General features: G+C 40.7%; 2 protein-coding genes across 6 annotated transcripts in view; one reads left to right on the top strand and one right to left on the bottom strand.

Moving 5' to 3' along the window:
• The window catches only part of LOC133145344 (rho GTPase-activating protein 6-like), a 32,355-nt gene extending 30,052 nt beyond the window's left edge, over nucleotides 1–2,303 (bottom strand). For 3 of the 5 annotated variants that reach the window (XM_061268757.1, XM_061268773.1, XM_061268803.1), the window contains exon 1: nucleotides 1,621–2,302. In XM_061268757.1, coding sequence (XP_061124741.1) covers nucleotides 1,621–2,100 — 480 coding nt within the window. In that variant the 5' untranslated portion in view covers nucleotides 2,101–2,302. Of the gene's footprint in view, nucleotides 1–1,620 lie in introns of all 5 variants that reach the window. The other 2 variants (XM_061268783.1, XM_061268764.1) reach the window with 2 other exon arrangements.
• Nucleotides 2,304–4,027: 1,724 nt separating this feature from the next.
• Nucleotides 4,028–10,202, top strand: LOC133145366 (male-specific lethal 3 homolog). Its single transcript, XM_061268816.1, has 14 exons — nucleotides 4,028–4,320; nucleotides 5,008–5,090; nucleotides 5,172–5,267; nucleotides 5,431–5,522; nucleotides 5,608–5,705; nucleotides 5,874–6,002; nucleotides 6,292–6,455; nucleotides 6,544–6,702; nucleotides 6,773–7,002; nucleotides 7,098–7,187; nucleotides 7,460–7,569; nucleotides 8,044–8,143; nucleotides 8,262–8,346; nucleotides 10,006–10,202. The coding sequence occupies exons 1-14, from the start codon at nucleotides 4,222–4,224 to the stop codon at nucleotides 10,103–10,105; spliced, it is 1,635 nt and encodes a 544-aa protein (XP_061124800.1). The 5' UTR covers nucleotides 4,028–4,221; the 3' UTR covers nucleotides 10,106–10,202.
• The last annotated feature ends 3,550 nt before the right edge of the window (nucleotides 10,203–13,752 follow it).

Below are 13,752 nucleotides of genomic sequence, written 5' to 3'. Positions count from 1 at the left end.
TAATAATAATAATAATAATAATAATATCTTTCACCCCAAACAATGAAAAAATGAAAATAAATGGTAAATGCAACATCAACCACAGAGGTATATTTTTTACTGTCTTCTCATAGTCAACCAACTTTCTGGTCTGTAATAAAAATGAACATGCCAGTTACCAGAGGTCAGTTAAACTTTTCTGTTTTCATTTTGTCTTGCGCGTGTAATCTGTACGTTCAGACCGAATGTGAGTGTTAAAAAGTGAAAAGAGGTTTGTTTCTGAATGCAGGAGGAGGCAAAAGGAGACTCAGGTGAAGTAAAGTGATTTTTCTAAAATCTTATTTATGAGACAACATTGCCAGGAATACAATTGACTCTTGTTACAGTCAACCAAAGTTTGTAATACATTGTCATCTAGTGGTCTTCTTGTGTCACTGCATTATCTTACTACATCATTTTATCAATTTATTATAATTTTCCAGCAATTACATGAAGTGTTAGCAATTTAAATGTCAAACTTCGAAAAGACACAGCGTGATGTATTTCATTTTAAAGCAAATGTTCAACTTTCATATTCATATGAACTCATGTTCACTTCTGAGGACAATTTCATGAATGATTGGTTTAATATTTAATAAATAAAACAGTTATGCGATATCACAAAACCATTGCACACCGTGAAACTCAAACAATTCTACTATAACATGGTACTGTACAGTCTGCAGGGCATTTGTTTTTTTTAGTTCAGACTCGGCCAATCATGCCAAAGTGATAGCCTTGTTATCCTCAATGGACCCATTGCAGAGTGAAAAGAGGAGGGGTGACAGCAGCAAGGAAAACTGAGATTTAGCAGAGGGTAACAAAAAAAATGAGACCATCTCAACTGCACCAAGAGAAGGAGAGGGAAAATGGCCATAGCAAAGCTGTTGAGAACCTCTCTGGAACAGGAAGCGGTATAAAAAAATGTCAAGGGCTGCATGGTTTTTGACCCGACGCCCCCTCCCAAGCGTGAGAACCAAGTCCTTTAAGACCTTCCCAACACAAGCACCCGCACACGTGCACACTCTCACACACACACTGTAAAGCCGTAAACAAAGAGGGAAAAAGCACCAAACCAACAAGGGTCTGCAAAACAAGTGGGAAACCAATCATACCTTTCAACTAGTGCGTGTGGACTTGTGCCAACTATGCAACTGATAAAGCCCCCCTGCTAAAAATAAGCATCCAAAGTATGTTTTGGGAAAGATTTCATTCTAAGCCTCGATTTCAGTCTGCTTGGTGCCCCATCCCCTCTATGAGTGCAGGACTGGGTGAAAAGGTCATTTGTATGCTTCAATGCACCTTTAGTAGAAAATAATTAAACCTTTAAAGCATCGTAAGAGATTATTTGGCTCACCCCAGAGAATGACTTTTATGACATTGTATGAACAGCCCTCCTCGTCCTCTCACACATTGTGGTAGTATTGCTCAAGACAACTGCTGTGATGCAACTTCCATGTGCAGATTCCAGAGAAAAGTGTAGACGTGTACGTGCGTGTTATGTGTGTGCAACCGGCATGGTAATCTAAAAAAATAAAAAATCTTAGTTTTAAAATTGGAATTAAATGTGGTCAATAGTCTATTGCGTGTGGAGATCGTTACCTCTGGTTTCCACGCGACGCCAGCATGCGAGCTCGGTGGCTGGGTCCTCCTCTGGAGCCACCTCCGAGGCGAGAAGAGCGCACCGGTATTGCCGGGCGGGGTGAACCCGGAGCCTCGCACATTGACTGGTAAATCTCCGGTCGTGCTCCGTTTGGAACCCTTCGCAACCTCGTAGTCAAAGTCAAAGTTGGACGATGGGAACACGTCTAAAGGTATAGAGGGAGAAGAGATAGATGGCGCGATGGGTCCTTTGAGCGTTAAAGTTTTGGTGCGCGTAAACGGTTTTGAGGACGCACTTGCGTCCTGGACAGTAAATCCGGACAACTGCGCGACATTTGCACTGTCGGTCCCGGTGCCGTACTGTCTGATGATGGCAGGGTCCAGACTCCTGGTTTGCCGCAGCCTCTGTTTGGTTATAGCCTTCGATGATGGAGAGGAGCAGGAAAAGACGCTGTTCAAAAGTCCCTGTGCCGCAGACATGGCTCCTTATTATTATTTTTATTTTTTTGGAGGGACCTGTTCAATACGCTTTCCTCAGGCTCCACAACAGTGAGGCTTGTACAGAAAATCTCAGTTGGTAAACCGAAGAGAAGTCGGATGGAGCCACATTTGGTTGCAAAGAAAAGTTGCGGGAGTTCATCCGGGCGGCGGTCATACTCAAGTTGAAGTGAAAATTGAAGCAAACAGTTTGAGAACGTTAAGTCGGGAGGGAGGCAACCTTGTAGAATCGCATTGTGTGTCTCCTCCCTCCCTCCATTCTATCAATTCCACACTCACAAAATAAATAAATACTGTAGGGCATAGGTGTCTAACTCAAGGCGCGGGGGCCCAGATAAGGCCCGCTGATGATGACAGCTGAGATAGAATTGGCCCGTCTAAAATCAGTTTGAAATACTGTGAAAACAGCCAAAGCCACAAAATAAAAGCAAAGTACATGGAAATACCAACAGATCCCTTTTGTTATGAAATTTAGAATCTTATTAATATAAAGAATCTACTGTTCCAATATTGCAGTTTAACAACCACAATACTTAAGAGTCCAGTTTGTCTACCCTGCGAGTCAGGATATTGGCGTCCTTCTCAATTTACCAGTTTGTGGACCTTGCATGGAAAACAATGAATGCAAAATAGTAATACGAGTGTCGAATAAGCACAGCCAGTTTCTGGAAAACAAATAGCTTGGACTTCACCTCAAGTTCTCGCGCCCGTTCTGTTGAGTGCTATATACACACACCATATTTGGTAAACAATAGCAGAGCAGACAGAACAGCCTGAAACCATTGAAAGCTGAATGAGTGATTCGCTACAGCTGCACATGCTTTTATGCCCTGGGGTCAGTGTTACTTTGCAATGTCCGAGAACGTCTGGCAGATTCGAATGTGTAAGGGTCTCCAGTTTAGAAACAAATGAAATCTAATTACTGATTGGCCTACTTTTGGAACATGAAACAGTATACTTAGCGTCTGCTGCATAGTTTCATTTGTTAAAGCAAACATTTAAAATTGAGTACACTCAAAAGTCAAAATATATGGTACACCTGCACAATTAGATAATAGCCATAACAAATATTGCATACAAAAGGTGGTGATGGTAAATCTAGACTACAAAGATTATTAGACCCAGATTGGCTATAATATTGTTCAAATTGTTATACTATTGTGGTGTTTAAAGTATTGTATTCCAGCTCTTCGGTGAACAGAAAATGCCATCTAGAGGTCTAAGTAAACACAACAATGGGTTCATGAATCATGTTGAAGCTTCATTTGCCAATCATTAGGTAAAACAGTTTCATGTATTCACAAATGTAAATTTTCAACAATAAGTCAGTTTCTGTAGATTGGTTTATTTACATTTCAAAAGCTAGAAGCCATTCATATACAAATGTGATTGCACTTTAGTTCACATATTTAAATGTTCAGATATTAAGATGTGATGGACAGTTTTTGCATGATTTGAATGAGGCAAAATAACATGCTTTTTCTCTCGAGTATATTGTTACAATCATTTGTTTCAGATGTAATCATTTTCTGTATCAAAATTAAATTTGGTGTTCAAAAAAACTTTCTTCAAACTTGAGTCTTGAAAAAGAGGGGGTCGTCTTATAATCAGGGTCGTCTTATATTCGGGCCAATACGGTAAGTGCAGATTTACGTTCTATACCTGATTTTAAAAATAAGAAAGCTGGAAAAACAGGAAAAAGAGTGTGCTCCTCTCCCATAGTTTTTTCCCCCGAATGCAGCCAGCACTGGCGCACCGTATCTTTAGTCGGAATGTCAAGTGCGCGCAACCGCCAATCCGTTTTTGGTGCGCTCAGAATTTCAGGACGGAAAGTTAGTGCGCTCTTCGCGGATATTTTTGAACGCATCCTACATTTCCGGGTGTGATGCGGAAGTTACGACACGCTTTGAAGTCAACGACATAAACACGAAGAAGTTTCGCAACAGCGCCATCCCTCCACGCATTATTTGTTTGTTTTTTGTAATGAAAAACAGAGGGAGAGTCCCATCTCCCCCTCACAGGAGTGTGTTTGAGAAAGATTCTCTTGATAATTATGTTGGATTTTGAATTGATACGTCTTCTCTCACACGGAGCCATGAACAAATGAATTCGCGGGGTATGAAATTTAGATTCCTAAAAGGAGAACGAGTGCTGTGCTTCGAACCCGATCCAACCAAGGCTAAAGTCTTGTATGACGCAAAGGTAACAGTCACCGTATGCATCGATTTAAATTATTATTCTCAATGTAGTTAATTCCACAATGTTTTGAAAGCTCAAGAATCAATGACCGCTTATGTCACGATGCTCTTAGCCGATCTACTGGCTAATATGTATCCAGGACCAAATATGTTTGCGCCATTTCATCCCAAACAACACGAATGTTTTTTCTCCGTTTTTTTTGAAGTGCTGCAGTTTACATGACAGCGAGTATATTCCTGGCAACATGAATTAGTTTAATTTGCATAGATCGCGACAATATGTCTCAGCTAAACCCAGCTAACGCCTTTCATTTAGCCTGCACCAATCGAGATGTTATTTTACTCTCATAAACAGGAGTGATAAGTTGCCAATACCTTAAGAGCTTCTTAACTTTCACTAATTCTTTGAGAAAACCTTGCTTTTTCTGTGATCACGACGTAACAGCTGCAGACCCTAACGTTGTAAATTGATGTAAATATACAAAGACCTTCAAAAGATGTGCACTTTGTCACGTTACAACCACAAACGTACATATATTTTATTGTGAAGTGGAAAGTCAGAGGTTTTTCCATGCTATTATATGAATAAATATGGCAGATGTGGCCAGCAAAAATATTCATCCTCCCTCATTGTGGAGTTGCGATCAAGGTTTCCTCAAACAATATTATCAAATTCATTTCATCTTTACAGGTCCTTGATATAGTAATAGGCAAGGATGAACATGGAAGGCGAATCCCAAAGTACTTGATTCACTTTAACGGTTGGAGCAGAAGGTAATCAACCAGATTGTGCAACATTGTACCCTTAGCTGTAACACGACTATAGTATCTGTGAAAATGTGTGTTTTTCTTTAGCTGGGATCGTTGGGCTGCTGAGGATCATGTCCTAAGGGACACTAAGGAAAGCCGCAAATTGCAACGTAAACTGGCACGTGAAGCACTTGGTCGCATGTAAGTATGGACACTTCCATTTTTTCATGTCAGAGTTGTTCTGTTTGACTGCATGCACATGTCTTGTTTCTTTGTGGGTTTTTTTATGTGTCTTTATATTTTGATAAAAATGTGACTAAAATATGTTTGGGAAAAAACAATCTTGGTTCTTTGTGGGTGGTAGGAAGAAAAAGGGATGGGCAAAGAGGCGACATCCTTCTGGTACTAAACCCTCGCTCAAGACACTTCCTAAGGAGGATGACAGTGATGACACATGTGAGAAGTCTCACTCTGCTCCCATTTGATTGCACTCAGTCTCTCGCTGTAATCAAATGAATGCCATTTGTATATTTGTCCCAAGGCTTGATTTCATCATCTGGCAGCAGTGAGGGCGACGGTTCTGAAGCCGAGTCTTCGAATAGTGGAGACACTACCTTCTCTGAGGACATCAACAAAATGGTGAATGACAATCGCAGACTGAGAGAGCTTAAAGATTAAATATTGTTGGACCCATACCACATCTTTACTGTTTTAGGCTGCACTGATTCGTATATGATTGTTGCCCAGAGAACATTCTTTTAGTCATTTGAGAGAAAAAAAATACTATCTTTGTTGTTGTCGTTGCAGAAAGTTGAACCTGATATCAATCTCAAGAAGGAAAGCGAGGAGAGGATTGTACATGTTGACATCAATATTCCAGATATACTCAAGAAAAAATTGGAGGATGACTGCTTTTACATCAATAAGCGGAAAAAGGTATTTCAAGATAAACTGTAAAATTGATGGGTCTGACTTTGTTATACTAAAATGACAATTTAAATTGATTTTATATGGTCACCTCAGATCATGCTTATGTACATGGAAAACCCAACTGTTATTTATTTATTATGAAGAATTTTCTGGCATGTTTTCAGTGTGTTTAATATTATGGGGACTATTATACATTTATTTTGGGTCTCAATGACTCCATTAAAAATTGTTAGTCTTGCAGAAGAGTTTGAGTTCACAATGTTAACTCCATTCAAAACACTTTTTTCCTTTGTAGTTGGTGATGGTTCCTTGTCAAACGAATGTTGTGCAAATCTTGGAGTCTTATGTGAAGCACTTTGCAATCAACAAGGCTTTCATGGCTAATGAGCGGTACAGAAGGCAGCAACAGCAAAATACGACACAGAGTAGCAGCCCACAGCCAATCCCTCCAGAGAAGAAGTATTACAAAATATTTTGTGGACTTTTTGACTTGGCTGACCTATAAATGCAACGATGAGTCATAACATTTTATTTTGGTTTTACCAAGTGAGGAGCTGTGTAAGGAAATGGTTGATGGCCTGAGGATCACGTTTGACTTCACTCTACCCATGATCCTCCTCTATCCATGTGAGCAAGCTCAGTTCAAAAAAGTTAGCTCTTCACGCTTTTTCCTGGCAGTCAATGAAGGATCTCCCTGCCCCAGCATGTAAGTGAAATCTCAAAATCGAATTGAGGAGATATGGGGTGGCTGACACGTCATTTGTCTGTCCTACAAGCACCCAGCGAGAACGCAGTCCCAGCCCAGCAGGTCACAACCCTCTCACACCTCAATCAACAGACAGTCAGCCAGCCCTGAGTGACGTTTCTACGACCACACCAACTGCGCCCACCCCAAAGCGTCGCCGCCACCCTGACATGGACTGTATCTCCTACCAGTCCCAGTCGCTCAGGCGTTCTACACGGAACACACCTGGGGGAGAACGCCCAGCTGAAGGGAGCAGTGGCGGTAAAAACATTTCAGTGGATGTCCAGTGGTCCGAGGTAGCATCTATTCCTGAACTGTTTCTCTCAAATGATCGCTTTTGGTTATGAATGACACAGGCGGAGGCAGTTCCGCAGCGTCACCTCAACTCAAACGCCGCTTGATCGACAGCTCATTGCAGTCAAAATTCATCCTCAACCTTGACAGAAGTAAGTGGACAGCCTTTCAAAGTATCCATCAAGAAAAGTAGTACGGCACGGGTTCGTAAACGTTTCGGAATGCAGATTGCATTAGTGTATTATAAAAATGTATATTTGATTTTGGTTTTGTACTAACATGTTTCACCCAGTAGGTGGTGCAAGACCACTTGTAGTTGCCAAGTAGATGCTATTAGGGATGTGCGGAATGTCACTTGAGTTCAGTTTTGGTCACATCACTTCATTTTAGGTGATTTCTACGAAATGTTATCTTCTTTATGCAGAAACTCCCGTACACAGTGGTTCATCCTCCCCTTTGCCTTTGACTCCAAGCAAAGAACGAAGTGGACCTTTTCACGGCCTTGAGAGCAGGCGAAATAATGAGCTTAATGAGGTGACAAATCATTGTGTGATCCTGTAATTGAGTAAGATAGGGAGCAGTATGTTGTCAATTCTTGGACATTCACGGTTTTGCAAAGACAAATTTACCCTCTTTGCAGATTTTTCAACTGAATTCTCAAATTTCACGCCTCCTTGCGATTTTCATGAAAAAACAGTAAACATTACAGGATTCCTTCACAAGTATAGAAAATTATGGAATTTTTAATTCCGGGTGTTGAAAAGGATTGATAATAGAAACTTGTCTGGTGAAATATTCACGTTTCCAAAGGAGTCTAAACAGCTGAATTTTCTAAAACAAAACAAATATGAATGTCTACAGATCAGTCTTATTAAGGTGCTTAGAAATGCAAGCTACAATTTTTTCCATTGTATTTTTATTATTTATTAAAGCCATGATTTCACTCTTGCACACAGCAGCTATTTGATGTCAGGTCATATAAGACTCTCCCATTATCCTATCTGTCAGGTGTTGAGTTGGAGGCTGACGCCTGATAACTATCCCTTAAGTGACCAGCCTCCACCACCGTCCTACCTGTACGGAGTACAGCACCTTCTGCGACTTTTTGGTTGGTTATTGCTTCCCTGTTTTTCCATTCACTTGATGCAATTTATTGCAGCCGCTTGAAAAATATATTTTTGTCTGTGTTATCGGAACCCTGCATCCTGTTTGCCTTATTCATCCAGTGAAGCTTCCTGAGATCCTTGGAAAGATGCAGATCCCTGAAAGGAATCTAAGAGCCTTGGTCAAACATCTTGAGCTCTTTCTCAGGTAACAAATCCATCTTCCTACGTGTCCCTGAAAGTCTGGAAAATGAAAATCTGGAAAAAACAATTTTTCAGTCAGAGAAAAGACATGAAAAATTAGTTATTCAAACAAATAAAAACAAATGAAGCATTTAGGAAAAAAATAACCAAAAACATGCTTGGTAGGCCGATTGAGCACTCCAAATTGCCCTTAGGTTTGAGTGCGGATGGTTGTTCGTCTCTGTGTGCCCTGCGATTGGCTGGCAACTGGTTCAGGGTGTCCCCCGCCTACTGCCCGATGACAGCTGGGATAGGCTCCAGCACACCCGCGACCCCCGTGGGGACAAAGCGGTACAGAAAATGGATGGATGGATGGATGGATGGATGGATGAAAACTAACTCGCTCAGAAAAAAAATTGAAATTTTCTAAATTGGAAAATAAGTGTGATCAAATTTTCAAAACTAACCCTGGATTAGACCTCGGGAGGGCACATGCAATATATTATTGTACAGTGTTTTGTCAGGGAGACAAGTACAAAAAATCATGGGTAAGTGTAAGAAAATGAGAGCATGAGTGGATCCTAGGAAAGGACAGAGCATGTGTTAGCAGGAGGGAGATGAGTGGGTGTTACACAAGCGTAGGGAGTCTAATCTTTAAATCCTCCCGAGCGATCTTCAGTTGAGCCGCTCCCAAACCTAAGGGATTTGCTTCTCTGTCTCTAATCAAACACACACATTACTGCCTTCTGCCACCGTGTTGTGCTGTGGAGCAGAATTCAATGCAAATCACATATTCAGCATAAGATTTCTGTCTGGCCGAAAAAGTCCAAACTACCTCTGGTCCCCAACGCACCAATAAAAGACATCTTTGAACAAACCAGAGCTAAAAACAGTAGATGGTGGTAATGATGTACATAAAAGGAGCTCACCTCAAGCACGCTTCTCTTTTTTTCGGGATAGAGGACTTAAATGTCGCAGTCTCACTACGAGATTCCATAATGGTTTTAAGAGAAATGCGTCCTCTTGTTTAGCTGCGGAGTCTGCATAGTTTAATTTTCTGCAGGGAATTTGAAAACAAACAATGTAGTCTTTCTAAATTTCCACTAAATATAAACTAAAATAACAGAAGTTCGTAGAAATCTACCTAATCCAAAAAAATAACTAAAATTAAATTGATTTTTATTTGTTTATGTTTTTGAGGCTGATAATGGCCGTGGTCGCTCATGGGAAAAGGAGATCATAGATTTTTTTTGTGGGTCCCCATATTTAAACAAAAGTGGGGTCTTTCTCACATTGCCATCCTTGCCATTTGGTTGCCTTGTTCGTCAGTTGCCATCAAAACGATCTGTGGTTCTTCTGTATAATTTGTTTGCATCGAGATTAGGAGGACCGGTGGAGCTAAGATGAGATGGCAAGATTTAGAGGATTTGGCCGAGTAGCGGATACTAAGAAGATTCCGGATTAGTTTTTTCCTGCAACTGATTAGATGGGAGGCAGAGGGGGCGGGAAAGGGTGGGTCCATGTTCTGTCTGTATGGCCATAGAGGAGGATTTGTATCTGCTAAGGCATTGGTTGAATGTGAACACATATAGGAAATCAAAATCCAGTTGGGCAATGCATGCATTTGCTGTATGTCAGCTGACAAGAGCACATGTTGAATATCGTCTTTTCTTTTTTTATATAGGTTTCTGGCTGAGTTCCATGAGGATTTCTTTCCCGAGTCTTCTTATGTGTCAGCGTCCGAGGCTCACAATAACATGAAGCAACCGAGGCCTCTTTACTGAAAACCCCAGATGCTTTTGCCCTTCTTTTTCTTGTCTTCACACCTTCTCAGTATATCTTTGAGAAATAAAAAGTATGGAGGTAGCTGCTTCAATAGAACTCCCGTGTTCTCAATTTCCTTGCCTGTCAAGTCATCTCAAAATACACTATCGGCATTGGGGTCCCAATCTTACTGTAACAGGATTTCACCAAAATGCTACCATGAGGTTAGGAGTACATAATTTCCCAGTTCCAAGCGAGAGAATGGTTGCTTGCACAATGTTGTTACAAATAATGTTGCAACCACAAAGGTGCTAAAAAGCGATTGCTGTGGTTTGATCGCTTAGTTTATGTAAGATGCGTATCTGTTGTTAATGCAAGTTTCTGCCGACCCTCAATGGTGATCTAATTAGTGGGCCAATTTTCATTATTAATTCAGTGGAGGGTAAAAAAGAACCCCAAGCCCCCAATTAATCCTTCCATAACATTAACTTCTCATAACTGTTTGTTTTTTCAACCATGAATATGGTGTCAAGTAAGAAGCTGATTGCCACAGACAGGAGTGGAGAGTGGATTTTCTTTTGGGAGGCTGTTGCCAGTGATCACTCTGCTTATTCACTTACTGCACCTATGCATATATGCAGAGACTTTGCACATTGTTTTTGAGTCACAGGTAAATAGTGGGAGGAGGAAGTATGTGAACCCTGTGGAGTTTCTTCAATTTCTTCATAGATAGGTCTGATATTTAATCACAAGAATGAAGATAGGCTTTATAAACTAATCATTCATACAATTAATGTATTTGAAAATAACATTTGAAACATTCACAAAATAGCAAGGAAAACATACTAACTGAATCCTTGAGTTTGATAAGTGCTCTTGCCTCATAGGCAGCGATGCTAACCAACCAACATTTTTTTTTAGTTGCTGATCACACACGCACAATGTTCAGAGTAAATTTTGGACTATTCAGCAAGATTCCTGGGATATTTGGTGTGAATCAAGGTCACATACATCTCAGTCCGGTGGAATTCAGGTTATTGACATTGTTTTGGATCAGTGTCCAGTTGCTGCAACTTGCATCCTCTTTTGAGCTTCAGTTGTTGGACAGATGGCCTCGAGTTCTTCTATTTTAGAATTCTTTTTCCCATTGATGATCGCAAGCTGTCCAGGCCCTGATGGCACAAAGCACCTGCATACCATGATGCTTCTTCCAACATGCTTCACAGTTGGGATAAAGTTTTGATGTTGTGCTATGATGGTTGTTTCTTCCAAACAATTAATTTTTTGTTTCATCTGTCAACAGAATATTTTACATTCGGTACATTGAGATATCAGAATGTGTGTATCAATCAATGATGGGAAGCAACAGTGCTGAACCTTTTCCATTTTCCCTAACCGTGCACAGATGAAATTCAAAACTTATTTTTTGTAACCATTTACAGTTTAATACAGTTCAAATTATAAGTCTTGACCTCAACCCAATTCAGATGCTGTGGCATGACCTTATTGATCCATGCATGGAACCTATCCCAGCTGTCTTTGGGTTAGAGGCAGGGTACACCCTAAACTGCTTGCCAGCAAATTGCAGTTACATGATTTCAGGAGAACTATTTACATCACTGGGGTTTTCCTGATCTACAATAATTTTGTAAAGCACAATGGTGCATTTGGTTATTGCTGCCAAAACAGTTACTCGATGCAAGAGTCCACTTACGTTTTCCCCCCATTGATCTGTTAACTTTTCCCTTTTAAAAATCACAATTTTATTGTTGAATAAGGATTGTCTTCTGAGGCATTAAAATGTGTGTAAATAATAGGACTGGGGCAAATACATTTTCACAGCCCTTTATGTTGCGTATGTCACTGCATCTTTACTCCTGTAACAAACCCCCCCAAAAAACAGTATTGCTTTGGGTCATAGCTGCCCGTATCTACTCTTCCATACTCTTTTCTGAGTCCTAATGGGCTATCGCAGTAAGCCCCAATTTCATTTGTGGTGGATTTGATACCTGTAATGAACAGCTTATCACTGCAACCCAAGACCGCACTCTCTTGCCTGCTGCTATCATGTAGCTACGGAAGCCAGCAGCCAAAGCTTCTTGATGCATCGCTAATCGATTTCTCACCACAGACCCTCTCTGTCATTTACCACATGATTCATTCGTACAGGCTTTTATGAGATTAGAGGTATCACCCTCTAAGACTAAGTGCTGATGCCTTCACCTCCCGCCTAACTGTTCCCATTTTGTTTGTGGTACCCACAGCCCTCCCTCTCTTTGTCTGGTTCTTCATTGCCTCGCCAGTTCTTGTTCAAGGTAGATCTTGACAAAAAAAACAGCAGCTGCTCTTTAGTGTTGCTCCACGTCATTCACTTTGGACCGTCCACTTTGTCACGCTACCTTTCCAGATGTATCCATGCTGGTTCCTACCTTCATCCATTTCTTCCTACATCAAGTTTTATACTGTGGAATTAGAAAATGCATTGGAAGAGGAGAGAGCACGTACTAGCCCTTCGGCCTCCTCTGATTCTTCTTGGGCGTCTTCCGGCTTCAGTACTGAATTGACATCAGTGGTCTCAAACCTCGCCCCTGTAAAGAATTCCGCTTTCTTGAAATCTTTTGAGTTTCAAAGGTCTTCCATCAAGGTGCCCGGTGAACAGCAAACCAGAGCCAATGAATGGAGAGAAACATCTTTTCTAGGAAATGATGAGTGAGTATGACACCGTATATTCTGGACTTTTGGAATCTCTATTGTGACTTCTAGAAGGATGTAAAAACAATGTAAAACTGATTTAGTAGTTTAACTTAAATAGAATGCCAGCAGAGGAATGCATTGAGCTGATTACGTATAGTCAACTATATTAATAGGTTTAATAATGTTTTCAATGAGCTAATATCTGAGAAAACTCACTGGCTCGTACCCCAATGTGTGTAGACGTGCATGAGAAGGAGCTCTGCTGTTGAGTGAAATAGATGGGAAGTAAGTGAAAGAGAAGTTTGATCAGTTTCTCGCTGACTCACTTCAGAATTTTTATATCTCCTTAAAATCACATGCACTATTCTCATTATTATTGATTTGCTGTGTGAAGTTTACATGTGCTCTGGAATTGACTGGCGGCCAGTGTGTTTGTATAGAAAATGAATGGTTGGATACTATCAGCTTGGTAATGGGGTGGGAAATTGTCCATTAAAGTTTCCTGATGAAGGCTATGACATAGTGATAGGAAAATGATGCTTCAAATTTGCTTCATGAACCAGTTGTAATTTTTGACTAGATGGCACTGGTAGGTGTACCTTTAGTCCAACGTTTAACAAGTACCATCAAGAGGAGTCAGACATACAAATGGTTCATGAAGCAAAATTTAAAGCATTATTTTCCCATCACTAGACTATGCTTGAATGTTTCGACAGTGACTGGACAATTTACCCGTTTTTGATACTCATCAGCAATTTATAAAGATCCAGCTGTTTTCCCTTTTACCCAGCATCTTTCGAGCCATTTCACTCATCCACCTCCAAACCTCTGCGACTGTTGCACCCTACCCCCACTGATCCACACATAAAGTAATTTCATTGCAGTTGTGGTTATTGTTGGACCTAGCCCAGGGGTGGGCAAACTTTTTGACTCGCGGGCCAAACTGGGTTCTAAATTTGGACCGGAGGGCCGG

The sequence above is a fragment of the Syngnathus typhle genome, linkage group LG2 (assembly GCF_033458585.1).
Source record: "Syngnathus typhle isolate RoL2023-S1 ecotype Sweden linkage group LG2, RoL_Styp_1.0, whole genome shotgun sequence".
NCBI classification, from domain to species: domain Eukaryota; kingdom Metazoa; phylum Chordata; class Actinopteri; order Syngnathiformes; family Syngnathidae; genus Syngnathus; species Syngnathus typhle.
This window is presented reverse-complemented; position numbering and strand designations above follow the sequence as displayed.

Bases quoted from the DNA above. Each gene is read 5' to 3' on its own strand.
- LOC133145366 (XM_061268816.1), top strand. From the start codon at position 4,222: ATGAATTCGCGGGGTATGAAATTTAGATTCCTAAAAGGAGAACGAGTG. The intron at 6,456-6,543 runs GTATTACAAAAT...GGTTTTACCAAG, and splicing joins CCAATCCCTCCAGAGAAGAA to TGAGGAGCTGTGTAAGGAAA. The intron at 6,703-6,772 runs GTAAGTGAAATC...CTGTCCTACAAG, and splicing joins GGATCTCCCTGCCCCAGCAT to CACCCAGCGAGAACGCAGTC.